Source organism: Lynx canadensis, chromosome D2 (assembly GCF_007474595.2).
Source record: "Lynx canadensis isolate LIC74 chromosome D2, mLynCan4.pri.v2, whole genome shotgun sequence".
Classification (NCBI taxonomy): domain Eukaryota; kingdom Metazoa; phylum Chordata; class Mammalia; order Carnivora; family Felidae; genus Lynx; species Lynx canadensis.
In genome coordinates, this window is record NC_044313.2 from 64,850,389 (window position 1) to 64,878,295 (window position 27,907).

The 27,907-nt window shown below is 42.2% G+C and overlaps 1 protein-coding gene across 6 annotated transcripts in view; it reads left to right on the top strand.

Annotated features, from left to right (window-relative positions):
- Positions 1-27,680, top strand: part of RHOBTB1 (Rho related BTB domain containing 1) — a 122,618-nt gene extending 94,938 nt beyond the window's left edge. For 5 of the 6 annotated variants that reach the window (XM_030334452.1, XM_030334456.1, XM_030334453.2 and 2 more), the window contains 7 exons: positions 6,942-7,127; positions 10,324-11,303; positions 13,124-13,242; positions 19,063-19,213; positions 22,024-22,112; positions 24,871-24,976; positions 25,499-27,680. In XM_030334452.1, the coding sequence (XP_030190312.1) occupies positions 6,942-7,127; positions 10,324-11,303; positions 13,124-13,242; positions 19,063-19,213; positions 22,024-22,112; positions 24,871-24,976; positions 25,499-25,668 (1,801 nt within the window). In that variant the 3' untranslated portion in view covers positions 25,669-27,680. Of the gene's footprint in view, positions 1-1,906; positions 1,956-6,941; positions 7,128-10,323; positions 11,304-13,123; positions 13,243-19,062; positions 19,214-22,023; positions 22,113-24,870; positions 24,977-25,498 lie in introns of those variants that run through there. The other variant, XM_030334457.1, reaches the window with a different exon arrangement.
- The last annotated feature ends 227 nt before the right edge of the window (positions 27,681-27,907 follow it).

Sequence of the window (27,907 nt, forward strand, 5' to 3'; positions counted from 1 at the left end):
GCCTCTTTTGTCACAAATGCTGTGTTATATATACACCATGCAAGAGGAACTAATAGGAATGGAACAAAGTCCCTGAAGAAGAAACTCAGGGTACAGCAGGGAGACAGCAACATAATAATTACAGTTCAGTGTTAGAGATGCTAAAGTACAGATGTCAGCACCAGGAACAGGGAATACAGAATCACTCAGCACAAGCTCTCTAGCATCATCCTTGACTCCTCTTGGGCATATCCCACACGTGGCCCATCAGCAAACCCTGCTGGCTCCCCGCTGCGCAAATGTAGGGAATGCGGCCACCTCTCACCACCTGCACTGCTCCCAGGCCAAAGTCCAATCGCCTCTCTCGGGATTGTTACCTTTTCACTGGTTCCATCCTTCTGCCTTTTCCCCCTGACACGCCCCCTCCACCACCACCATCACTACCACCAACACCACCACCACCATTTGGTCAGCTCTCCTGTTCAAACATAAATTATGTTATTCTGCTTAAAAAATCCGAACGGTCCACCAGTTCATTCAAAGTAAGAGCCAGACCCCATGAGGCCCTCCCTACCTCAGTCCAGCATTGCCTTCCTGAGCTCAGCTCCTGCTATTTCCCCCCCTCACCCAAGGGAGACAACCTTCCTCAGAGCCTTTGCATGAGCTGTTTCCTTTTCCACAGGGCTCTCCCCCACAGATAGCAGCATGTTAGCTCCCTCACCTCCTCAGGTCTTTACTGAAATGTCAGCTGCTCAGTGAGGCCCTCCCTGGTCACCTCATTCCAAAAGTATCTTCTGTTCCCTAATATTTCTGTCCCTCTTCCTTGCTTTATTTTCTGTTTGGCACTTGTCACTACCTAACACAGCACCTAGTGTACATATTTTTCTTGCTTATTGTCTTTGTTCTCCACTAGAATATGATGATGAAGATAAGCATGAGTGATTTGTATCTTTAGCTAATTGCTGTATCCTCAGTGTCTAGAAGAGTACCTGATACATAGTGCATTATCAGTTAATATTGCTGAGAGGAATGACTGTGTATTACTATTGGATAAGTAGCATGGGACAAGTCCTTTCACCTTTATGAATTCAGAGAGGATTGCTGAGAGGTCTGGGTAAAGTCTCTTTACCCTTTCACTTCACACTTTCTTGTGTGGTGGAATGATCTTGCTGGTTTACATAGTTTCCTTTCAAAAGAGTTAAGGAGCTTAATCCCAGAGACCTCCCATCTGGCATTCAGGCTGATATGGAGGCTTTCCTGTATCTACAGCTAGTCTTGCTCTCAGGAGAAAACATGAACAGTACAGGAAGGAAGTACCTCCATCATTTCTCTTCAGGGAAAGCCAAAAAGGAATGAAAATGAGAGGTGGTGTTGGGAAGGAATTTATTACCACAATTTCACCTTCTCCTGTTAAACAAGCCTTCTTTATGTCAATGCTTTCTGTTCCCATTGACCAGGAGTTAAATAAGATTTCTTCTAATAAATTACTTGTGCTTCACTCAATTTCCCATGCATTCAACTTTTTCTGATGATTGTATGAGATTTAAGAATATACTAAATGGAGCTTAGATTGTTCAGTATGGAAAATGGTATATTGAGTGAAAAATAGCCAGTTTCTATTGGATGATAACCCACAACCTTCTATGGTAGAGGCCAATGCCCCCTGTGATATTTGTATCGTGATAGAAGAAGCAACCGTTCTTAAGACTCAAGTTTTATCTATCTCAGGGTTTGGTGGCATTGGTGGGATGTTGATATGGCTTTCCTGCACTTAAGAGCGTGCATTGCTTTGGCTACTCAGTTTTGGAGGGTGGGGGAAAGACTGGTTTAAAGTATTGCTTCCTACTAAACGTGCAGTTATGGGCTTAGAAGAAATAGTTGCGCATGCTAATCACTCCCAAATCTGGATATATTGCAGGGTGTTTTGACAGTTTTCCCCACATAACATCTGTACTTAAGAAGCCTCACTGCTATTGGTAAAGTATTGACTTGATTTCTCTGCTCACATCCAGGGCACTGCATGGTCCTGCCCTGCTCTCCCCAGATCCCCTGCCAGGCGCTCCCCTACAGACCTCTCCATCTTCCATGAGTATGAGCTTACAGAGCCATTCATCTCCTGGTGGTTATGTTCACTGATCACTGACAACTCCCCCTGCATCTCATACACACCGGGCTGCTTCCCTACTAAAATTCTCCAAAGCCACGTGTTACACATTCCTTTTCTCTGCCATGCTCCCAGCTGTTCTGTGCTGTTTTGATCTGTTTGCATAGCGCTGTCAGACTACATGCATGAAAGGTGTGTTGTTGACTTGAATGGTTTCAAAAATGTTTCTGTAAAGAACCTACCTAAGTTGTAGGGGGAGAAGGAAGCTTGAAGCCCCAAAGGTGGAGGTCAGGGACTCCTGTGTGAACCTTTGCCAGAAGGAGACCTGTGCTCATTGGCAAAGGAAAGAAGGCCATTAAAATGTGATTGTGATCTCTACCAATATAAAGGATATAGGAGTTTCTACTCGAAAAGGAAATAATAAGCAGTACTGACATATAAAGAGGTGGGGTCCTACCACAGAATGAAAGACTTTAAGGGGCATATTAACAACGACATACTTATTGGTCACCAAGTGTTTGTCAGCAAGGAACTGGCCTTTTGGAGAAGGGCATTTGGCCATCCTGCTCACAGCTATGTGGAGGACCAGATGGAACCCACAAAAGTTCACAATGGCCTGTCAGACTGGCCTGATGTTGGGCTCTTAGATAAAGGATAATTTAGGTATTTTTCCTTCACTTAACCAGATAAGAAAATGCAAAGGCAGCCCCCTAGCCGACAGTGGTGGTGAACTGGATGGGACTAGGAAAGGAAAGATAAACCAAGAAGATAAGAGCACTTGTGTGATAGGAAAGAACTTGGAAAATCCATTCTTAACAACACATTTTTTTATAGTGACTATCTACCCTTTTTCAACCACTTCTTCAAAGGATGAATTTGGTATTTCAGATTGGAAAAGCAGCATTGCTTCTGGTTGCCTCTCTGACCTTTTCCCACCACGTTTGCTATATTTGACTATAGATATTACAAAGACAGGCCTTGGGAACTTGTACGGCCTTTGCTGTTTCAAGTCTAGCTTGGGCCAAGATATGTGGGCAAGATGCACTGTGTTCAGATTTTTTTTTCTTTCATCCTTCAATAAAGATTGGTCCCAACTTTGCACACACTTCTTATGTTATCCAAATACCTTTGCCAATTTTTTACATGCTATCTTTGGCCGGTGTTCTCCTTGAAAGATAAGTGAAAAAAAAATATGCTGTCTTGTTTGTTTAATATCTGAAGAAAAACTGGTACAACTCAGGTTGGCTTTATCAGCACAAGCATTTTTGGAGGACTTGGGCCTTCTGTGACCCCCCCCCCGCCCCGCTGCCCTCTACCCCTGTATGAAGCAAGATCCGCAATTATTTCCACACACAGATTTACTTTGGATTATTTTGTATTTAACTAATCAAAACATCATTGCATGGGCATTATTTGATGTGTTAGTACCCTAGAGACACTTTTACAGTAACGTTTTCCCCTTAGGGAAAAGAAATTACATTTTTCTCCCCAAAATAAACATTCCGTAGGCAAGCAACTGAGACCCTGCATGCTTAAGTCCTTTGTAACCCTGGCTTTCTTTAATAAAGCCACTTAGCCGGGTCCACAACAACAACAAAAAATTCCAAACCTCTTCCTACCCCTTCTCAGTATTCAAGTTCTGGAGTTTAGAGTTTTGTCTACTCTGTGCTTTGCTTCTGCAAAGAATTCTCAAATTCTTGTGCTTTCTACTCCAAATAGCTGTAGGACGCCATTTAAATCCTATCAGATTCTTTTTACAGCTGAAATAGGAACCCTGAGGTCATTTCTAGGCTAACCCTGCTGCATAATATGTGAGAATGCCCTCATCACACATTCCCCTCCCAATTATTTTTAAACTCAACTCTTCAAAGTAAAAAAATGTAACAGAGCCATGGAAGTGGAAATGCTAGAACCTGCCTTTTTCTTTTTATCTTCCACAGGAATGGCATTTTTAAACACGAGCTTGTGTCAGACACTGAACAGTCTCCACACAGGAATGAATGTTTTGATTAAAAGTTATTTAATAGCTCTAGTTCCTTGGAATTCTGCCTAAAGGGGGAGATATTCTTAGCTGCAGGTCCTGTGCCTTCCTTGACTAGATAGAAAAGAGGCTAAAAATCTACAGGGAATATGCGGTGTTCTCAAAATAGTTACTTGATTGTATATGTGTTTATATAGCAGAGAATACTGCTATGTGAAGAATTAGGAATTAGAAAAGAATATAGAATGAGAAAAGAATAAGAAGCAATGTGTCAAAACAGCATCTTTCTGTAGCTGTATCACTACATCCGCTGATTCCCCAGCCTTTTGGTTAAAATCAGGGTTAGGGTACTACATTATTAGGGCAGGCCAGAAAAATGGCCTCTATAATTTATATAGAATGTTTTCTTAACTTGCATTCATATTTCGATCAACAACAGTTAAACCAAAGACGTTGAAGCAAGTTGGTAGGTAAAATATGATCTTATTTCTTAAGTGCTTTGAGTGTAAAGTAATGGAGATATATTCTCTTAGCCCCTAACTGTGCATTAAAAAAAAAAAAAAGGAAAAAAATTTCTTTATTCCAAGGATACAAGTAGAATTTTGACTCAATAAGTTATTTTAGCTTCAAAGGTAGTGTTGTGCTCAATGCAACCTCTTCTCTTTAACTATCATCCTTTTGAGGCAAAATATTTACATAACATGGAATTATTTTTCTAGCCATCCAACAGCATTTCATGCATTGAGATATTGCTGCGACACAGTTAGAAGTCGGGCCCTCCGGACCTGTATTGGGTGACGGCATTATGCTATTATCATCAAGAGATTCCATTGTTTCCAACCCCCAAGGTCCTGTCTGTACTTGTTTACAGGTCAACCGAATAGTAACTCGTGTGTGCTCAGTGGCTTGAGTGTTATCACCGTAACCTTGGCAACCGAGCCAGCTCTGATTTCAAAACCTCACATGCTGTATCATAAAATTAGATAACAGAATTGACATTTAGCTTCATGTCTGTCATATAAATTAAGCTCTGAGAATATTTCTTTTATAGCCATGTGCTTCAATATGGAAATAGGCGCCAATTAGAACAATTTTATGCATATACATACTAGTCCACATTTAGGTGCTGGGTACATTCCTCAATTCCTCCTCTACAGTATTGAACCTCACATATTGCCATGTTAATCTCACTGTGCCAAAATTCACGGTGGCTTTGTTTTATGATCAGGATGAAGCTTATAGCAGAGCTGTATCAGATATCCTATACAAATAGGATTATGAATAATAGAAAACTCAGCTCCTAAAAAATGTAAAATTCAAAGCATTGCTGGGTACTGTTATTTATGCTGATTAGAAGTAAGGCTGTGCACAGAATATTCCACTAACTAAATCAGAATCCCAACGACAAGACAGGCTTCCCTTTCATTTATATATTTATGCATATTTTTACACATATTATATTTTCCAGTGTCTATGAATCTCTGATAATATCTTTATTTCAAGGACATTCTAAACCTGCAGATTAATACATTCATCTACTTTGAGTCCCAGGTCCTCTTTTATAATTTGTAAATATTTTAATCTCAGGATTTTCCCCTCTACTTGCTATGGTCTGATGCAGTTTTCCTGGAGTATAAATTTAAAGACTCAACTTGTGAATTACATTTAATGTAAGCACCCTGCAGTTTTCTGCATTGCAAATGATTATTTTTAGAAATTTTATGGTTGCCTGGATATATTTGTTTGTCTTCATTGATATGTAGGGGGAAAAAGCTCATTAATGATTTAAAAAGAAGGTGTTTTGATTCATCGACTTGATTCTTCTCATTACATAAACAATAAAGGCAATAAATTAACATCTAATAAAATTGTAAGAGTTTATTTCTGAATTTAGCTGCAAGATAGTCTTGAATCCTTGGGCATAATTTTTCCTGTTCTTTATATTCTTTTGCCTCAATGTTTTCAAAGTCACCATTCAGCATATTTTAACCTAGATGATTGGTTTATAATTCTTATTAAAGATACCTTTTAGCAGCTGTCAAACACCATAATTGAACAACCGTTTTATGAAACGGTTCTTTGGCCTCTAAAATGGTAAGTTGTTATGTAAAAATAGAAGATCTTTATGTCAAAATTGACTGTAAAATACTTTTCCTTTTCCCCGTTTACCTGCTGTGTCATATATACCATTTGAGAAATCTGCTTCCAACATTCTCTTATTACCCATCCATCTAACTATTGCTAGTTTTCTGTTAAATACTACCTTCTTGCCATATATCTAGTAAAGAGTCAAAATTCCTGCAAATTCAGGACATTTTCTTTTCAGAAACAGATAAGTGGTTGTGCTCTCTACATGTGTGCTTAAGTGGGAAGAAGGGCAGAAATCCTTCTGTGTATTTGCTGACCCTGTACAGCAAATACCTGTTATGTTTTCAGTAATGTTTAAACTGTTTGCTTTATCTCATTGGGTTGAGTCATCATCACCTTTCTGTTTAAACTGGTAAAAGGTAGTTCTTATTATTTTATTTTATCTTGAAACTATTTCTTGTGATTAACAGAAATAGTTCAGCATGTTGTGGCTCCAGGACTGAATCAAATTTGGGTAGTCATTTGTATTGTAAAAGAACATCTTTGGAAACTTTAATACATAGGCGTTCTGCAGTGCAATATGAAAATGAACTCGGGCTGTGTTTGGTGCTGGGATGTGGGGGCTTATCCGGCTGTTTGCATGACTCTGAGATGTATTATACTATCCTTTTTTTTTTTTTAATTGTGACATGATATGGCATTAGATGGATGGGGGAGGGGAGGAACTATAATGATAAAAGAAAAAAAAAGTTATATGGAAATACAGCTTCTTTTGTGATTTCCTTTTAGGTCTGATGTTGTGGTCCTCTGTTTTTCGATTGCTAATCCCAATTCCCTAAATCATGTGAAAACCATGTGGTATCAAGAAATCAAGCACTTTTGCCCTCGCACACCTGTTGTTCTAGTTGGCTGCCAGCTAGATCTCCGCTATGCTGATCTTGAAGCTGTTAATCGAGCCAGACGCCCTTTAGCAAGGTAAGCCAAGGGACTCAGTATTTTGCTGTGCTGGCCAAATTAAAATTTAGAGGTAACAGATGTCCCTGTAGCCTAGGGTTATGCTCTTCGGTGGTTCTGGGGCCCCATCAATCAGCCATATGCTTTAAGTTAGTTTGTTAATACTGACCCTTCTCGTGCTCACCGTCCCCTCTTAGGTGAGGAACCCATTTTTGTAAACTGGTTGGCCAGTTCTGGAAATGAATTTTATAATTGCAACCTGGTGTGAATAAAAGTGTCTTGGGGGCACCTGGGTGCCTCAGTCAGTTAACCGACCTACTCTTGGTTTTGGCTAAGGTCATGATCTCATGGTTCATGAGTTCAAGCCCTGAGTTGCACTGTCTGTGCAGAGCCTGATTGGGATTCTCTCTTTCCCTCTCTGCCCCTCCCACGTGTGCTTTCTCAAAATAAATAAATAATTTTTTTTAAGTGCCTTGAGGCACCTGGGTGGCTCAGTCAGTTAAGCGTCTGACTTCGGCTACACGAGTTTGAGCCCCACGTTCCAGCCCTGCATTGAGCTCTGTGCTGACTGCTCAGAGCCTGGAGCCTAGTTCGGATTCTGTGTCTCCATGTGTCTCTGTCCCTCCCCCACTCACACTCTGTCTCTGTCTCTGTCTCTCAAAAATAAGTAAACATTTAAAAAAAATTTTTAAGTGCCTTGAAATTTGCAAAATACTAAACAAAATAGTAGCTACTCATAGTAATGTCATTCTTGAAACTATGATTAGTTTAATAAAGTTAATGAATATTCAGATTGACTAGTCCCAGTTCTTGGCCCCCCAGAACATCAGGTTCATGCAAATACACATATCCAAGTGTTTTTAACCTTCTCGTTTTCCCCAATCCAACCTCTGAGAATATTTCAGTCCCAAAATGGTGGTGTCTAGTTTTAAAACATCATATGGACCTATAGTTGCAAAACAGGAACACTGGTATTTAAATGTTACTAGTAATTGTTTTTAAATTTTTTTTAATGTTTATTTATTTTTTGAGAGAGAGACAGAGACAGAGCATGAGTGAGGGAGGGGCAGAGAGAGAGGGAGACACAGAATCTGAAGCTCAGAGCTGTCAGCGCAGCGCCCAATGCAGGGCTCAAACCCACGAACCGTGAGATCATGACCTGCACAGATGTTGGACGCTTAACCGACTGAGCCACCCTAGTGGTGCTCCATCTAGTAGATGTTTTTTAAAATGTCACAACTTTAAAAATCAAACTGAGGGGGGATTTGTTTTACTTGTATAAAATGTGAATACCAATATTAGGGGGAAGTAAGAGTTTTTTAAAGCCCATGCCCCTTCCATTTTCCTGTCATAAAAAAAATAACTTTATATATATATTATGTTTAACTACATTTTTTGCCAGAGAGCATAGCTTTCCCAAAAGTGTTGATATTAATACCTTCCTTCAATGTTTGCCTGATAGGCTTGTTGCAATTTTGTACAGACATAGCTTTTTACACTCTCACAGCAAAAGCAAATAGTATTTTCTTTAGACAATTTCGGATGTTCTTGTTGCATTTTGGATAAATTTTCTGAAAATGTTTCATGTCGTTTTCACAGTCCCTCTATTAAATGCATGGACTAGGAATTGAATGTTAGAAGCCACATAGAGGGAAAGGGGACTCACAGTGAAAGAGAGACTGCCCCTGGCATCCAGAACTTTCTGTGTAAAAGAATATGCTGAGATAATCAGGCCTCACAACCATAGACGTGTGGAGGACAGGAGGAGAGTTACAGAGCACTAGAGGACAGCAGAGGGGACAGTCTCGATCCCATGAAGGATCTGGTATTTGAGCGCAGTCTTGATGACTTTGCCAGTTAGTGATTTCCAAGTCAGTCCCAGGAAGAAGGAGCACAAAAAGCCCAGAGAAGCAAACTTTGAAGTTAAGTCTTCTTCCCTGCACTTCCCTCTGCCTTTGCAACACCCTGCCTTTTTTCCTTGTGCTCTGTCCAGGGCTTCAGATCCAAACTGTAACCAGTATTACCGTATTTCTCCTAAGACCAGTGCCTTTCACACACATTGCCTTCAATTTTGGAAGCCAAATATTTATTTAGGAAGATCAATTCCTAAGAGTGTGTCTCAGCATCAAGTGTGTGTTTGTGAAGAATGGAACGACAAAGTTATGTTCTGGAACCTGTCTTTTACTATGCTATGCCATAGTCACAGCACTATTCTGCCTGGCCTCCCTGGGTTTGATTAGAATGTAAAGGGGCCCTGTGTGCCAGCCTGAAGGGCTGTGTGGAACCAGAGGAAATTTTTAAAAAGAATTACAGCTGAAAGTCATGCTTGTGTGATGTAAGGATGTTTCGTGCAGCAGTGGAAACTGTGGGCTGAAATGTGGAGAGTCTGAAGAAAGACAGTGCAGAGGCTAATGCTGTAGTCCAAGTGAAAGAGGCTGAGGGCGTGACTGCAGAGGCAGAAGAGAAGAGAAGCAGTTAGGCATGAAAGGAGAAGCACAGATCTGATGCAAGAGACTTAATTGGCTATTGGATGGGGACCGTTTAACTAGTCTAGGACTAGGGGCTTCTAGACTCTTAACTGCTGGGCAGGGGTCTCTCTTCAACTTGCGAATGTGACCTGAAGCAAACCCTTTAGACTCTCTGCCTCGGTTTCTTCACGAGGTGGCATGCGAATAACACCCCTAGGGTTTTTGTGAGGCTCAAGTGAGAAAAGGTATATGGATTCACTGTAAAGTTATCAAGCAAAATGTAAGCATAACGTGGTGATGAAGGTGCAGACGTCACAGTTGTGATCGTTGTAACAGCTAATATTTGTCAGGCACTCCCTGTGGACCAGGCACCGTGCTAAGCATATGATCTCATTTCAACTTCTCAGTAGTCCTTTAAGATGTAGGTGTTTATTATTCTTATTCCTATTTTACAGTTGGGAGAACCAAGGCTTAAGAAGGTTAAGTAACTTGCCCAGGATCAAATAGCAAGCAAATGGCCAATACTTCAGTTATTATAGTTACTCCTGAAAGCATTTTTTCCCCTGCAGGCCTGAGTCCTTTATATTTGGAAAGCTTGAGGTAGATCGATTTTTCAAGAGCCTTATTAAAAGTCTGAATAAGGACTTTAAAGGCACAATTCTATTAGGTGCTTTGATAGGCCCTTGTTACCATTTTTTTTTCCCTAAAATAAGGCTGATTATAATTTTTTTTTAAATACTCCATTTTAGGCCCATAAAGAGAGGGGATATTCTGCCCCCAGAAAAAGGCCGAGAGGTTGCAAAGGAGCTGGGCATACCGTACTATGAGACAAGCGTGTTTGACCAGTTCGGAATCAAGGACGTGTTTGACAATGCGATCCGAGCAGCGCTGATTTCCCGCCGACACCTGCAGTTCTGGAAATCCCACCTAAAGAAAGTCCAGAAGCCTTTACTTCAGGCACCATTCCTACCTCCAAAAGCCCCTCCGCCGGTCATCAAGGTTCCAGAATGTCCCTCTATGGGGACAAGCGAAGCTGCCTGTTTACTGGACAATCCTCTGTGTGCCGACGTCCTGTTCATCCTTCAGGACCAAGAGCACATCTTTGCACATCGAATTTACCTCGCTACCTCCTCTTCCAAATTTTATGATCTTTTTTTAATGGAATGTGAAGAAACCCCAAATTGGAGCGAAGGAGCTGGTGAGAAAGAGAAGCAGAGCAGGGATTGCCAGGGGCGGGCATTGAGCCTTGACCCAGACGAGGAGTGGGAGGAAGGAACGCCAAGGACACCTCAGGCCAATCAGTGGAAGGCCTCGAGCCAGAACCTGTCCCAGCAGGAGAGTCTGGCTCTGGAAGGCGAGAGCTCGACTCTGGAGACACAGACCTTATCAGGCTGGAGCAAGGGGTTCCTTGGCATGCACAAGGAAATGCAAGCCAATCCCGTTTCAAAGCGCGTGGGCCCTGTCACTGTGGTCAGGATGGACTCCTCCGTCCAGCCAGGCCCTTTCCGGACCCTGCTCCAGTTTCTTTATACGGGACAACTGGATGAAAAGGAAAAGGACTTGGTGGGCCTGGCTCAGATCGCAGAGGTTCTGGAGATGTTTGATTTGAGGATGATGGTGGAAAACATCATGAACAAGGAAGCCTTCATGAACCAGGAGATTACAAAAGCATTTCATGTCAGGAAGGCCAATCGGATAAAAGAGTGCCTCAGCAAAGGGTCGTTCTCAGGTGAGGGGTCCAACGGTAAAGTCATCGATCCCTTTGGTTGTGATTTATCAAACATTAGCTGTTCCCAAATAGGCAAGAGAGTAACCAGCACTAACATGTGTCCATGCTTATTTTTTTATATAACCTTCTAGTTTGCATGTATCCATCTATTTAATTCTTATCAGACTAATGGGCCAAATACTATTCCATTTTGAAGATGGGGAAATTGACAGGGAGGTTAGGCATATTGCCTCCAGGTTGTACAGTAGTAAATGGTAGAGCCAGCATTTGCACGCAAGCTGCCCTCTAAAGTACCCTCACGGCGCTTCTCAGGTCACATTCCTCCTGAGCCTGCACCAGAGCCAGAGCAAGTCAGCTTGATGTTCAGCTCCTTCAGGCTCCCTTCCCTGACCACATCTGCTCTCCACTGACCTTTTGGCCTTGAAATCCTTGAGGTGATTTTGGCAACCCTTTGCCTTCGTATCAAGGGTGCCTCATCTGTCCATTTCCCCCTCCCTATCCTTTCTCGCACTCTACCACCCTACACTTCTCTATTTCTCTTGCCTCTTCTTTATCCTTGATAACTATGCTGTATGCTGACCACAGTGTCCTCACATAATTGCTTGTTTGTTTCTACTAAATTCTGAAATAGCCTTCTGTGTGTGTGAGTGTGTGTGTGTGTGTGTGTGTGTGTATTTCATTGTTAAAATTTGACTTCCTGACTTTTATTTACATGGATACTTCCATTTTGTCTTTATCTTTCATAATGCCTTGGTAGTACATATTTAGTACTATACATTCAGTAATTGATTACTGAGTCTGTTCATTAATTTTAAAACTTATGAATAATATTTACTTGAAACATTGACCATCATGAAATAGAAACAATCATGAAAAGAAATGTTACAAACCTGCAGTAAACAATGGACCTTAAGTGAAATGGATTGAATCGCCCTCCCCTTAATGCAAAGGCATAATGACCAAATACAACATGGAACTTCAACTGGATTGTCTTTAAAAAAAAAAAAAAAAAACCTATAAATACAATTTAGAGATAATTGGAAAATTTTGAGTATGAACTAGACGATGATACTACTAATTTTCTTAGGAGTAATAATGATATGATTATCTAGAAGTATATTCTTATTTTTAGAAAACTCTTGATAAAGTAGTTAGAAGTGTCATGCTGTTAAAAATGTCTACACACATAGGGGCACCTGGGTGGCTCAGTTGGTTAAGTGTCCGACTTCCGCTCAAGTCATGATCTCACAGTTGATGAGTTCAAGTGCCGCATTGGGCTCTGTGCTGACAGCTCAGAGCCTGGAGCCTGCTTCAGATTCTGTGTCTCTCTTTCTCTTTGCCCCTCCTACACTCAGGCTCTGTCTCTGTCTGTCTCAAAAATAAATATAAACATTTAAAAAAATGTTTACACATGTATATATACACATACACACATATTCACTACGTATACACACACACATACTCATTCACCCATAGTTAAAGCAAACATGGCAAAATGTTAACAGTGTGATAAATGAGTTATCATTGTACGGTTTCTTCCACTGTTCCGTATGTTTGAAATTTTTCATAGTAAGGGAGAAAAACTATTCCTCTCCTTTATGTTACCATGTGGTTCAGAGAATTTGTATCGTGATCTCATGTGTCATCTTATATACTTACTCCTCAATCCTTGGATGACATAGAGGGATCTGGGTGTAGTGGTTGATACCAAATCACTAAGTAGAGACACAGAAAAGAGAGTAAGAGACGGAGGGTGGTGACTGTGGGTTGAACTCTCAGCAAAGCTGGCTCATGGTTATGTTTCTTCGATCTTTGGGCAGATGTGACGTTCAGGTTGGATGATGGAGCCATCAGTGCCCACAAACCGTTGCTGATCTGTAGCTGCAAGTGGATGGCTGCCATGTTTGGGGGCTCGTTTGTGGAAAGCGCCAACAGTGAGGTATGTGCCTTCCGAGAAGCCTAAGTAGTATCTTTATGACTGTGTGTGTGTTTGGTTAACCAGATGACTTCAGCTCTTCAACTGCTTCCTTGGAGGTCACCCTCTTCTTAATTTTGCTGTTATGGGGAGCCATGGTCCGCTGTTCACTCGTGGTGTGTGAGCACCTGAGTGGTACCTGCGCATCACCCTTTTATGGTCACTGCTGTCATTTGTAAAACATGATCAGCTATACTTTTTTCAAATGTCACCAAGCAAGACACTATCAAACTCACATGCAATTGGGACAGTCTGTCTTCCAGAAGTTCGGGGTGGTGAAAAGTTTCTTCGCTTACCCGCATCCTGGGCTCAGCTGAGCCCCCAACCAGATGACGGCCCTTGAGAAGCCACACCCTTGTGCCCCTGTCTTCTCATCTGCACCATGAGGGGTGCACTGGATGGCCCTCGACATCTCCTTGAGCTACAGCATCCCCCGAGGCACTGCCCCGACTCGTCTTCTCCAAGCCTTTGTTAACTGGAGGAAGACAGTAATGGAGCAAATGGTCATTCCTCTGAACACACCGCTGTCAATGCTTAGGTCTAGTGGAAGCCACTGAGTCACTTCTCAGACGCTGGCCCTATCTCCGAATAAAAGATATTCTTAGAGCAGAATAAGCAGTATCTTGAAACCATTCTGTGTTCATCTTTTTACAAACCCTGTTGGAAAAGAAAGAAAAATTCCATTCAAGCACTTCTAACTTTAGTCTAGAAGAGCAAGCATTTTTGTTGAGTTCTGAAAGTATTTTTTAACCATCTTTTTTTTAAAGGGGGACACCCCATCAAGTTTATTGTCCTAAGAGGCTTGCTTTGCTGATCTCAGCATCTCTCCACACTTTTAAAAGAAATAGAGAAAACAAGAGCTAACTTCTCGAAAGGGGCACTCACACCAGAAATCTGAGCACTCCCACAGTGACCCGGGAGCCTGCATTTGCATCCCCAAGTAGGGAAGCAGAGTCACGGCCTCACAAGCAGGGATGGCTGGGGCAGAGGAGGTCACTAGGCCACCTCCCGCTTTCAGAACAAACTGCAGCTGCTCCTAAACCAACTCCCAGCAAAAGGCTGTCTGCTGTGGGGGGAGGAGAAATGTTAGGATTGTTCTGATGACCTCGCTAGCTGTCTGCCGGCCTTTATAAGCCCGGAGGTCTGCAGCTGTGAGTAGTGAAGTCTTTCCTGTGCCACCAAAGATGTTTCCGAGCCATGTCACTGAAACTACGCCAGCGTGGTAGAGGCCGCCCAGTGAAGGGCGCAGGGCTTGAATCTCAGCTCCTCCACGTATAAGCTGTGTGGCCCTGGGCATCCTCCCTCTCTGGAAAGCAGGATAATAGCCACAGTGTGGTGGTGAAGTGCAAAAGTCAACACTCGCAGATCCTCATGAGCATTAAGTAAATGGTCGCTGCCATTAGTGTTATTTTGATGTCGGTCATGTTCATATTCTTTCACTCTCACTTCCAAGAAAATTTGGGGAAGCCACCGATTAATAAGGCTTCATATGAATGGCACTTCACCGGCTCCAGTCATTTCCAGAGATGAGGAGCCCGGAGGCTTGCTTCCCTTATGTATCCAGCTCACTGAAATGTGTGCTGATTGTGCGGCAGAGCACCTGCTACTGACCCAGCAGAGAACTTGATCAAGGTCAGGAACCCAGGCACAAAGAGACACTGTCAGAGCTGACCTCACAAATGCTAATCCCCTTTATCCCTTCCCAGAATGGACTGTAATCGTCTCCAGATTAAAATGGGCAGGAGAGGTGACCAAAACAAAAACTTGGCAGTGAACATGAATGCACTCGTCTATGGTTAACAGCCTCTCTTGGAGGGGGCCACCTGTTTAGCACTACCTCTTAGAAAGACTAGGTCATTTGCCACTTAGAACGATAGCTGAGGCTAATAGGTATGGATGGCTTCTACCCAGCTTAGAAGACAGAGACCATGGACCCAAGCAACAGGAGGTCTGTGCCAAATTCCTTTAGCCAGTGAATCAGGAATGCCATGAGCTGTTGACATGTGTGCCCTCATCTGCCCCTTCTCTTGATTTCCAGAGTAGACTATAATGGTTATATAGTTTGAACTCTAGTCTCAGTTTGACCTTGGGAAAGCGACCGGCCCTCTCCAAACCTGTGTCCTCATCTTTAATATGGGGATAACAAGAGAACCTTCTTCAGAGGGCAGATAAGTCATGAGAGTACATGTGTAAAACATGGAATTTGGTGCTTGGAACATATGAAAGCTCAAGAAATGTCAGTGACCATTGTCCTGGAGGATCCTTGTTAAATTCTTTCCATGAGTAATTGAAAGTCTTTGTCCCCTGAAAGCCCCAAGTTAAAAAAACCCCAGTTCCACACTTCCTAAACCAGCCAAGTGTGGTGGACGGGTCACGGGGAGGGAGGAACATCAGTTAAATGCTCAGTAAATATTCCATGACTTGGGATCTGTCCTTTGTAGGCCACCTTTTAACTCTTTATTGTCCTGTGAAAACCTGACTTCCCGAACCTCAAAATTCAGTCTTTCTTTCTTTTTGGCATTAACAGAATTCTCATACATATCCAGAAAGGAATAAGATATACCCATTGACATTACTTTAACATTTTTTGTCATTTAATATTTAAGAAGACATTGTATTTTACTTCTATTTTTCTCATTACTTTTAATGTAGCAGTAAGCATAATTCTCTCCCCAGAGGTGCTCAGCAAGTGGTTCATTAAAAATGCATGCCTGAATTGTAGTAAGCAATGCTCTGAATCTGGAAAACTTTCTCATCCTCTGTGAGACTGTCTCTAATTATAAGCCTAATAGTCTGAGCTGATCTTTGCAATTAAAATTTTAAACCAACGAAACTGGAATAAGAGATGTAGTTTAGGATAGCATTAGAGTCTCTTTGCTGACTCTTATTTCTTCTAAGCTATGTCCAGCAGGTAGGATGCAAAATTCTTAATTCCATTTCTTATATAGCTTCATTTATATTGTTTTTAAAGTTCTATAAAGTAGTCTCTCCATTGTTATGCAGTTAAACATAAATGTTGAAATGACAGAAACGGGCTTAAAAAAAAAGAAACATGAGAATGGTGTGTGTTCTAAACGTGTTTTTCGTTTGTTTTCATTTGCTCTAACGGTCCTTAACATTATTTGCCCAAAAAAAGCCATCACTTCAAAAAATTGTTTGCCTTATGTTACACAAGAAGGAAAAAGCAAGCCACAGATGATGATAAATGTCAGAACACTCCAGGGGCAGCTGGGGGGCTCAGTTGGTTGAGCTTCCAACTTCAGCTCAGGTCATGATCTTGAGGCTTGTAAGTTCAAGCCCTGCATCGGGCTCTGTGCTGACAGCTTGGAGCCTGGAGCCTGCTGTGGATTCTCTGTGTCATTCTCACTCTGCCCTTCCCCCACTTACAATCTCTCTCTCTCTCTCTCTCTCTCTCAGTCTCAAAAATAAATAAACGTTAAAAAAAATTTTTCATCAAATGTCAGAACACTCCAAAGACATTGAAAGTATTGGGGCAGGGCTGCTTACAGGAATCTGTCATCTCTTGTTGCTAGAAATAATTTCTTTTCACTTAGGATGTTCATTTTGTCATGACTTAGAACACAGTCTTAACAAAAAATGCTAAGGTAATATGAATATCTTCCAAATCCAGAGTCTCCATGAAGAAGAAAAAGCTGAAGGTTATCACCTCTTCCAAATCTCTCCCATGTAACAGATGAGGAAACCGAGGATCAGAGAGGGAGAATGATTAGTCAAAGGTCACACTCATTTTAGTGACAAACCCCCAGGCCTTTCCCAGCCTCTTGCCCTGGCATCTAAGACGTTGTTTTCAAAACGGCAGACCTCCCCGTAGCTGAGAGAGCAGGTTTTCACAGAAAGCTCTGCGACTTTTTATATTTATGATCACTAACACTTTATCACACTTAGGACTTTGTAAAATGTACATACCTTCACTACCAAAATGGTCCAAATTTTAAAGTTTCACAACTTAACCTTCAATTATGTATAAAATTGTACTAATCCAAACACGATCTGCATAAGATAAATGCATGTGTACATAAACGTATATGTATGTAAGCATATGCACAGGTACAACTGATATTAGATTCACTGGAATAGGAATTAATTACAATACAACAGCTTCTTTATTTTAAAATCACACCAGTAACAGTGTCTACTTGCCAGGTTCTATCTACTGTAGAGGTTGCCTAGAAACTTGAAATGAAGACCTTTGTCAAATCCTTGATGGTAGTGACCCATACAGCTTATTTACCAAATCATAATTGTTTTCATTGACTATGTCTGAAAGGGGGTGTGTGTGGAATTTTCTTACTATTTCTGGGAAGTTCTTTGGGCCTTCCCTCTGATACATAAAGAGAAAGCTCTGTCTGAAAGGACAGTCCCTGTCTGAGGTGGCTGGTGGCCATGCAGGAGAATGACATAGAAGGCTGAGATAGCTTAAATGATTCTGGAACCACAACACTAGAATGCATTGACCATGAGACCCATGTAGATTGTGGAGAGAGAGAGAAGGAGGGAGAGATTAGATGTATAATAGAGATGTAATCATCTTTCTGTGGTATATAGAGGTTTGCTAAGCACCAGAAATCAGAAGTTTATAACTGTTTATCCTTCTCAACTTAAAATCTGATTCTTAAAAACTGTTAGTGAAATACAGTACTTTATTATACTGTGAGCCAAACAAACCTTTGTTCCTTGCCGTGAAGGGTTTCTTGTACTGCACAGTGGCTCTGACCACAGACCTTAGAATTATGCTCCCTAAGTTCAAATCCCAGACACTGACTAGCTCTGTGACCTTGGATTTGGGACTTAACCTCCCTGAGCCTCAATTTCCATACCTGTAAAATGGCAAAAATAATAGTCTCTTCTTCCTGGGGAGGATATAAGGATCAGAGTAGATCACAGTACCTTGTGTATAAGAAGCCTTCAATTTTTATCATTATTATTCCAGTAGCTAATACCAATGGTACTGTTCTGTACTGTGCCAGGGTCCGTCTTGTAGAGTTACTTAGAGTCTCTATGCTGCCCAGCAGTGTGCATCCTCATTGATCCATGCCTTGGTTCTCTAGTGAACTCCAGCATATATTAATATTAGCAACAACTACAGGTACTCAGGAGACAGATTAGGTAAATCCTACAAAGAAGATGCCCAACCAACTATTCCCCAGATGTCCCAGGTAAGGATTTCTCTGGGTTCTCTGAATCTACTGATACCTGATAATGTTCCGATAATTTTGAATCTATGCGGTCGTGTCATAGGAAAAACAATGAAGTGTGTATATTGTGTTAGCCGCTATCGATAGAACGTTGGAATCGAGCCAGTCACTGTGGCAACTAGGTGGTTCCTCATCCTCTGTTTTGACATCTTAGAGAGCTGGGCTCTATCGTGTGTCAGCAACAGTGTGGTTTGCAGCTCCCCCCAACACCTGTCATGTCGCTAGGAGATTTCTTTCCCCACAATAGAGTATTATAAGGTACTTGGCAAAGAGAGCCCATAATGTCATCATACATTTACAGCCCATTTGTCTGATTTATAAGTCCAAATAGCCATTTAAAAATTCCAAATCAGGCTTTGTCAGGCAGCCCCACTCTTTTGTCATCTACAAATCACACTGTTATGTGTAAAGCAGTAAATAGTGAATGACTTCTATACACAGCCTCAAAGCAAGTGTCCCAGACTTGCCAATATCAAATCGTGCAGTTGAGATATTTATAAGCAGTGTAGCCTGAAAATGTACCCACTGCTTTCTTCAGCAGAACTTAGCTTTTTAAATAACGTTTCAGGTGTATCTCCCGAACATAAACAAGATGTCAATGCAAGCAGTATTGGATTATCTTTATACCAAGCAGTTGTCACCTAACTTGGACCTGGACCCACTGGAATTAATTGCCTTGGCAAACAGATTTTGCCTGCCACACTTGGTTGCACTTGCAGGTAAGGCCGATGACTGGGGGCCATGCAACGTCTGACTGTCGGGCTTGTCAAAATTACACTTAAACAAAAATAACGTTTCCAGGGAATAACAATTAATTTTGTATCACCCAACATAAGACTGTCTTGTTCAGGGTGGTGGGAATTGATCAGATGTATCAGACAGCCCAATTCAATTCCACAAATATTTTCTTAAGCACCTACTTTGTGCTAGGCCCTGTTGGGTGATGCAGTTATCAAGATGAGTAACGCATGATCCCTGCTCTTGAGACCGATGCTCTATGCACTCTGCCTCATTTGTGGACCATGGAATTTGAAATAAAACTATTGTGTCCATATTATCCCCATAATGTGTGCTCAGACACAGTCTCTAAGAAAGAGGCAGTAGGAGGCAGTGGCTAAGAACATAGGCTACAGAGCCAGATTTCTCGGGCTCAGATCCTGACTCCACCATTTCCTGGCTAGATGACTTCACACTTAACCACTGTGTCTCCGCTTTCTCTCTCTTTGGAATGGGGACCATGTTATTCTACTGTAGAGTTGTTACGAAGATTAAGGAGTTAAGATATATATATAAAGTTCTCAGAACAGTGTCTGGCACCTAGTAAGCATTATGTAAGTGTTTTTTTTTTAAAGCTATTTTAGAAAATGTTCTGACATTGTCAAGAGCATTTTGGGAGAAAGAAAAAAGGGGGACTTGGCTTCACTTCTCAAAATCTATGTGTCATTTCTGGATTTGTTCGGCTGGTAAGCTGAAACAGGTCTAAATAGGATATATATATTCACATACTTTTTTTTTTAAATGTAAACCTTCAGCTTCATTCACTGCAGGTGTCAGTTAGCAATCTGGGTGTTTGTCACTACGTTAGCTGATGCCTGTTAATCGTGAAAGCAGAAATAGTGCCAGTTTCATACATTGGCCTGCCTGTCCCCCTCATGCGGAAAAGTGCCTGAGCATATTAGCTTCCCAGTAAATACCTGTTGAATCATTAAGTGAATGAAAACGAATGTCAGAACAAACTAACTGGTCTTATCTGCACTTGACTTTCTGGCAGTGTCTTTAGAAAAGAAAATGTATTCCTCTGGACTCCAGGTTTCTACCAGGAGATCAAAGTCCTCCTTGCCTTGCTTCTTCCCCCACTGGAAAGAAAGAAAGAGATTGTTGAAGCATTGCTATTTGACTTTTTAAAAACTATTTTTAACCAGTACACCCAGAGTGTACTTATTTTTTAAATGCTAACTCTAGTAGGCTGCAGGAAGCAGTTCCTTTTTTCAGAGGTAGAGATTCTGATCCATTTGACTATCCAGTTTTTACAAGTATTTATCCTCTGAGGATGAACTGATTTTTTTTTAAATAGTCAAAACCAATTTGGAGCCAGATATGCTGAAGAAGGTTTGTGATTAATCTTAAAATAATGCCATTTCTGCTTAAATATTAAGTATGGTGATGAAAACATGGGACTGACTTCTCCGTGAAAGGAACTGAATCAAAGAGAGCTTCTCGGGTAAACGACAGACTTCTGTGCATCTTTCCTTTTGTTATTAAATACTATCATTACTATTATGATTAATATAGAGCTTCCTAAGAAAATTCCCTTAATCATTTATAGTGTTTGGTTAGTACAGAGTGTTTAGAACATGTTTTTTTTTTTTTTTAAATCAGTTTGTGGCGTGAAAATGCTTTGCAAACCTACATGTTAAAGGAATGTCAAGAAATGTTGCTATTAACTTGAAATTAAAAAGTCCAATGACTTCTTTGGAAAATTTAGTCCCAAATAGTTCTTTGTCAGTCCAGCCAAGGAAGATTGTGCCAAAGAAACCATTCAAACATAGATCTCGTATTGACCAGATAGAGGCATGTTGACTAAGACGTACTTAGAGCCAGAACAGAAGGTAAGCATGATTAAGACAGTTTATTGGACTAGAAGAATAGATGCAGTGGCTAGAGATGAAAAAAGCACCTTGACATCAAGGAGCTAGAAATGGGAGCCTAGATTGTACCCACACAGGTCAATCCCAAATGCAGGTGATGGCCCCAAACAGAGGCAAAGACAGTTCAGTCTCAGAGCCACTATTCCAATTCAGCTTCAAGCCTTGGACGCAGCTCCCAGGCTTAAGTGGCTCTCCCAACCATATTTTTGTTACCTCTGGGTGAAGGTCTCCCCAGTCTTTAGACTCTAAGAAGCTGAGCAATAAAGATGTCACCCATCTTCAGCTGTTGAGACAGACATAGGCATTCAAATTTTAATTCCCCATATGGATCCATTCCTCTGATACTCAGTCCCTCCACTGTCAGAGACTGTTGAGAATTGGAGTGATAGGAGTGGAGAAACTGTGAAACAGGAAGATAGCAGAGAGTCTAGAGGATTCTATGAAGGCGCTGGATTCTCCAGAGCAGAACTATCCGATAGAACTTTCTGCAGGGATGGAAATGTTCTGCATCTGTTTTGCCCAATATACATGTGGATATTGAGCACTTCAGTGTGACTGAGGGTGTGAATTTTTAATTTTAGTTCATTTTAATTTAAGTTGAACTTGTCTCATGTGGCCGGTAGTTACCATACTGGACAGCAAAGGTCTGGAGAACTCTGGCTATTTCAGAAGTGCAAACGAGTGTCCCACAGTTGTTGGTACAGTGGCTGGAGACCAGAATTCCCCATGCTGACAGGCTACCCTGAGCTGAGTTCAGATGGCTACCAGAGCTGTGTCCCATACTTCCTCTCCAGTTAGGTGGTCCCAGACCAGACCCCCTAGGCGAGATGTCTGGTTTACAGGGTATGGTTCAACTTTCTCCCGTTCTGTCTCTTCCCCAGAGCAGTATGCTGTTCAGGAGCTGACGAAGGCCGCAATGAGCGGCGTGGGCATCGACGGGGAAGTGCTCTCTTATTTGGAACTGGCCCAGGTCTGTAACAGTTTGCCTTTCACCTTTTCAGTGTGTTCAACCAGTTCATTTAATGCTGATAAAACATTCCGCTGTTGCATCTGTCTAAATAAAGATGTCACCACTGAGTCACAGAGGGCCCTGTGTACACTGAGAAGATCTGAGAGTTTCACGTTTCATGCACCATTCACCCTGCTGGGCTTCGTTTGAGAAAACAACAAGGACCCTGCCCCACACCAGCCCCATTGTCCCCCGAGGCACCAGCTTCACATGTGGGAGAACAACGTGGGGCATGATAGGGGAAGGTTTTGTCTCTCCTTGTTTGAATTCTTGGACACATATTGGCCAAGATCAGACAGTTTCTAGAACTCCACGAAGCCCTGTAATGCCCTACATCTTACTGCAGCTCTCCTGGGGTTTTCCAAAATCAGTATTTGTTAATATCAATATTGTGATTCCATAATCCCAGTACACACTTGCACTCTTCCAGCGAGGACCCAAGATCCAGCTCCAGCTTTGTCATGCATAACTTACTCAAGGCACAAAGCTAAACTCTGCCTCAGTTTCCTTATCATCCTGTCAACCTTACAGATTATTTTGAGAATCAAGTGGGAAAGAATGTCCAAGAAAGAGCAGTGAAGAGTAGAAGCCCTCTCACAATACAAGGCACCCATGCGGGATGCTTACTCCCTGGCATAGACTTCACTGACAATGAGTTTACGGAGGAACTAAGAAAAAATTCTTCAGTCCTTTGTTCAGCCCACTGGCTTTGGTTTTCGCTCCCTTTCTGTGTTAGGGCGGTGGTTTACTAAGTCTTAGATCCTTCTCAGTTAAGGGAGAGGAAGTGGTTTCAGGGAGAAGGGGGAGGAAGTAGCAGGCCGAGATGGCTGGGATTCCCAAGGGGAAAAGGCAGAAGAGGACTTTACAGCAACCTGCTCATTGTAACTTACCATGCAACAAGTATTTTTATTTTCTCCCCACATATCAGACACCACCCTAGACAAAAGGACATGTGGCTACAAATGGTATGGGGCAATCATAGGCAGTGAGAGAAATAGAAGCATGAATTACTAAAATCCAATGGGAAACACAGCCTAGTAGAGGTTACAATTAAAACCAAGAACAGACATCTGTTGCAGTAGGATTAGCAAGCTCCCATCAAAACCAGGGGTGCCTGGGTGGCTCAGTAGGCCAGGGGTCAACCTCGGCTCAGGTCATGACCTCACAGTTTGTGGGTTAGAGCCCCGCATCAAGGTCTGTGCTGACAGCTCAGAGTCTGGATCCTGCTTCGGATTCTGTGTCTTACCCTCTCTCTGCCTCTCCCCTGCTCACGCTCTGTCTCTCTCTGTCTCTCAAAAATAAAATGTTAAAAAAAATTTTTTTTAACTGGTTGTCCATACTTGGAATCTGAGGTCTTTTGAAACAGGTCTAGAGCATAGTTTACAACTTGTGCTCTCTCCAATAAATACTCCTCCTGGAGAAAAATGAAATGACCCAGAATTCCATATAGGGCGAGGCCACTTGAGGTAATGATTTGCAGTTGTGTTGATTTGCTCTGTGTCCCTGCCCTGACATGCGTTGGCAGGAAGAGTTGAGGATGGCATCTTCCATATCTTAGCTCATTCATTATACCCTAGCCTAGTGGCATGCTGGGCTTGTTTCACAATGAGCCTGGGGACAGGTGAGACCCTGATCTGTTGTTGCATTTTCCAGTTTCCATGGTGTAAATCCCCCCACCTTAACAACGTGAAATTGCTGAACTCAGAGTAGGGAAGAAATAGGCACAACTGACTCCCTTGGGCGGGTGCAGGCCAACTCCAGGACACCAGTGCCCTAATCTTACTTTCCGAAAGAAACCTGATTATCAGGAGAAGTTGGAAGCATCAGCCAAAATTGTCTATAATGTTGGGGTTGCAATTCTCAGAATTTCTTGAGAGTTATTTTGTTATTTGAGTTATTTTCTGAGGACTTCGCCTTTCTTCTGGGCCTTTGTTCACGGTAGAGACGTGGGTAGAGAGGAAGCACCCTGTCACTTTCGGGGCTTCACCCAATCAAAGAAACCTCAGGACCAACAAACTGAATGGATGTCTGAGAAAGATGTTGACAGAGTGTGAGGTGTGGAGTAGACCTGCCAAATTTGGGGAGAAATGGGGAGGTGACTGTCGATCCTTGAGCACGAAGTCTGTTCTGATCACAGCTCCCTCAGCTGCTACCTCCCCAGGCACCTGCTCAGAAAGGAGATGCTGTGAGTGTCGACTCCCTGCCACCCTGCCCACACCACCCCCTCTTCTCAGGTAACCAAAGGACAGGTATAGGACAGTTACACATTTGCAGTCTCCTATTTCAGATCTTTGGCCCCAGCAAGTTGAGCTCTGACATGCGACACAGAGTGCTCCATGGCCTAGGCTTCCCTAAACAGAGTTGGTGTCCCTGTTCCACTGCTGGCTGGCACCTTCCTGAGGCCTTGGTCATTTGTCGCGAGTGGGCCAGCAATGGGGGAAGCTGGGAGATAAGGCGCGCTCTCAGCTCCTGATCTGGCATGGTGATTATTTTCGGTGCACCTATCACAGGGGCAAGGAAGGGGTGTGCCAAACACTATATTTGGCTGGCGTTGGAACCATGGCCAAAGTCAAAACATTGTAGTCAAAACAAGAGGTTTACTGAATTAGTCACACGGGCCCTTTATCTCTTTCACCCCTCTCATGGCTTCCTATTCTTTGTGGCCCCACTTTAGAAAGCAGAGTCTGACCCCCCCCCCTTTTTGGTCACTTCCCTGTAGTTCCACAACGCCCACCAGTTGGCCGCCTGGTGTTTGCACCACATCTGCACCAACTACAACAGCGTTTGTTCCAAGTTCCGCAAGGAAATCAAATCGAAATCTGCAGGTGAGACTGTGGGTCCCTGTGTGTCCGGCTCTCATCACCTCCAACCGAAGCATTTACCTCTGTGCCCTTGGGAAGGTCCATGAGCAGCAGGCAGCTCATGGAGAATTCCTTGTGACTGGCTGGCAGTCACATGCATGTGACGTGACACAAGGACTTGTGGGTTGGGAATTCTCTTTGAAGAACTTCATCCTTGAGGGATTTGGGTGGAGTGGGGATCGGGGTTCCCTGCTGCACACCCTGCCAAGGTTGTTGCTCGTCCTTGTGTAGGGGGGCATGCCTAGGGCCAAGCCTACACTCTGAAGTAGGTGGTCCTGGGTTCAGGTTCTCTGTGCCCGACTACTTCAGGCAAGTGTGATGGTAACTCTCAAAACTTGCCTGTCACTATCTGCAAATGGTCCTACACACCGGGCTGTTGAGAGAATACATAAGAGAGCATATATGAGAAGCATTAGGCACAGAACCTAGAATATAGAAGCATTCGATGAACCAAAAGTATTATCATCTTCATCTTTCCTTCATCAGACAACCAGGAATACTTTGAGCGGCACCGCTGGCCCCCTGTGTGGTACCTGAAGGAAGAAGACCACTACCAGCGCGTGAAAAGGGAACGAGAGAAGGAAGACATTGCACTAAATAAACATCACTCGAGACGGAAGTGGTGCTTCTGGAATTCATCTCCAGCAGTCGCCTGAGGAGGAAGAGAAACAAAAATCAGTAATCTGACACACACTTTTAAAAGCACTACTGTAAAATTAGTCCTATTATTAGAGATAAGTCGTAGTTCAGGTTTCAGGCACTGATCTTCCTCCACTTTTGTGCATTTATCTTTGTTGGGATCAAAGCACAAGCCTCCCCATCAATGAGCCTGGACAAAAAGGGAAGTTGACGCTCACTGCATTCCTTAAACCTATATGTATATTTTTTGTTAGAAGGCTTAATAAACTTTAGTCCATTATTCCGTTTGTTTTTATACAAAGGAAAAAAAAATCCAGCTTTCATGTTTCAAATTCCAAATTGGAAAATATTTTTATATGGTCTCTTGTATTTTGTTGAAATGAAAATACTATGTATTACTTTATTTTACAGGCCACAAATTAACCATGAAGTCACCCTGTGATTCTCTGCCCACATGACCACCAAGCATTATTACATAATTAGAGGGTTATCCTTTCGTTGTAAAGTAAAGGGTTGGAATGAAATTCCCCCAAGCGCAAGTTAGAGAGTGTTTAATCTTTGTTCTGCTGAATAACATTGGTATAATTACCAAGTCAACTCCAAGAATGTGTATTTACAATATTTGCCGTGTAAGTGCTAGTAATTATATGGTTATATGTGCCATGTAAAATACAGTGATATCAAATCTTCTGTTGTTTAAAATGTCCAGATTCAAGAGGATAATCTTTATAATCATTAGAAGGGCTTATTAAATCCCAGCATTATCCAGGGCAAACCCACCAGTGGACCTGAATACAAAAGATACCATAAGAGTGTTGGTGTTTGGATTGCTGTGTTCGGGTTTGTGTCACGCAGTATTCCTTGATCTTGCCATGCTTCTGCATGCAGATTCTCTAATGACTTGAATCGAGATGGGCGAGGGAAAGATCTCCAGACTTTGTCCCATCGTCTTTCCAACCGAAACAGGCTTCCTCAGGTCTCTCACCTGCAGCCAACTTCACTTTGTAAGACACGCATTTTTAACTCTTCCCAGGGAAAATTCATGCCACTGTAGAAGTAGGCTGAGGCAGACCACCCACCCCTACTGAGATTCAGCGGGGCCTATGAAAGCGCAAAGCTGGAGGCTGGGTCGTCTGAGGTCCCTGCATTCTCCAACGCAGACAGGAATCTTATTCCAAGAGTCTAGGAAATGGTGCTATTGTGAGTTAGTCCTGACCCTTTGTCATTCTGAGTTTTCAGTGTTAAAATAGAAAGCATTGAGCAGGGGAGCTTTATAGAAGCAGTCAATCATTGCTTCTCTGTACATTAAAACGTTACAGCACTCATACAGAGCATTTTAAGGCGACAGCTCCATACTTGCCATGGGATGTTGTATGGCGGGGGCTAGGGCTTATTTTGTTGAGAGGTCAACTTACTGATGCTAAAGGCTGTTGATTTTTTTTCTAGTTGTCGGAAGTTAGAAGAGAGTTGAGTCTAAACCCAGTGTTGACAACCATATGCATTTGAAAATCTATCCAGATTACGGATGGACATTTATTTACTGGCAGTGGATACACACCAGATACAAGAGTTTGGAGAGGCCCAGAAATGCATCACCCTCTCATGACAAAGGAGAGGGCACTAGAGTAGAGATGGATGGTTGTAAATGCTTTTACTTTAACTTTTGGTCAGTGGGGCTGTAAAGCATTAACAGAAGGAGAAAGGAGACAGAATGAGAGGATAAATGTCAAGACTCAGGACGATTTGACATATATCCCACCATAAAATGGCAACAGTTGAGTTTTTAGTGAATGGTCAGAGTTGAATTTATACAACCAAAGCTCCCATGTGATTGTAATCTTGCCAAAATATAATGGACATGTAAATGAACCTGGGGAATAAGCAATAATATCCACTAGTGTTTGTCATCAGCTACTGTAACCAAGTGGCTGGTTCATTTGGTTGATGCTGATTATGGCCTTTAACCATGGTGGTTTGTTTTCGTGTTTTTTATTTCACAAAAAGCCAATAAAACTGTTTAGCTATAAAATGCCTCCTTTTTGTTTTTAAGGACTACCAAAATATCAAGTGTATAATTTTAATAGCTTTAAAAAAAAAAGTCAAAATGATAAAGGTGCTGGGTCATGGGGGCTGTGTGTGCTTCCATAACAAGGCATGTTAATGACCGTCATCTTTTTGGTATTGCCAGCAGACAATCAAATGCCAAATGAGGGATCTGGCTCTTTGTCCTTGGATAATACAGTTATGTCACTAGAC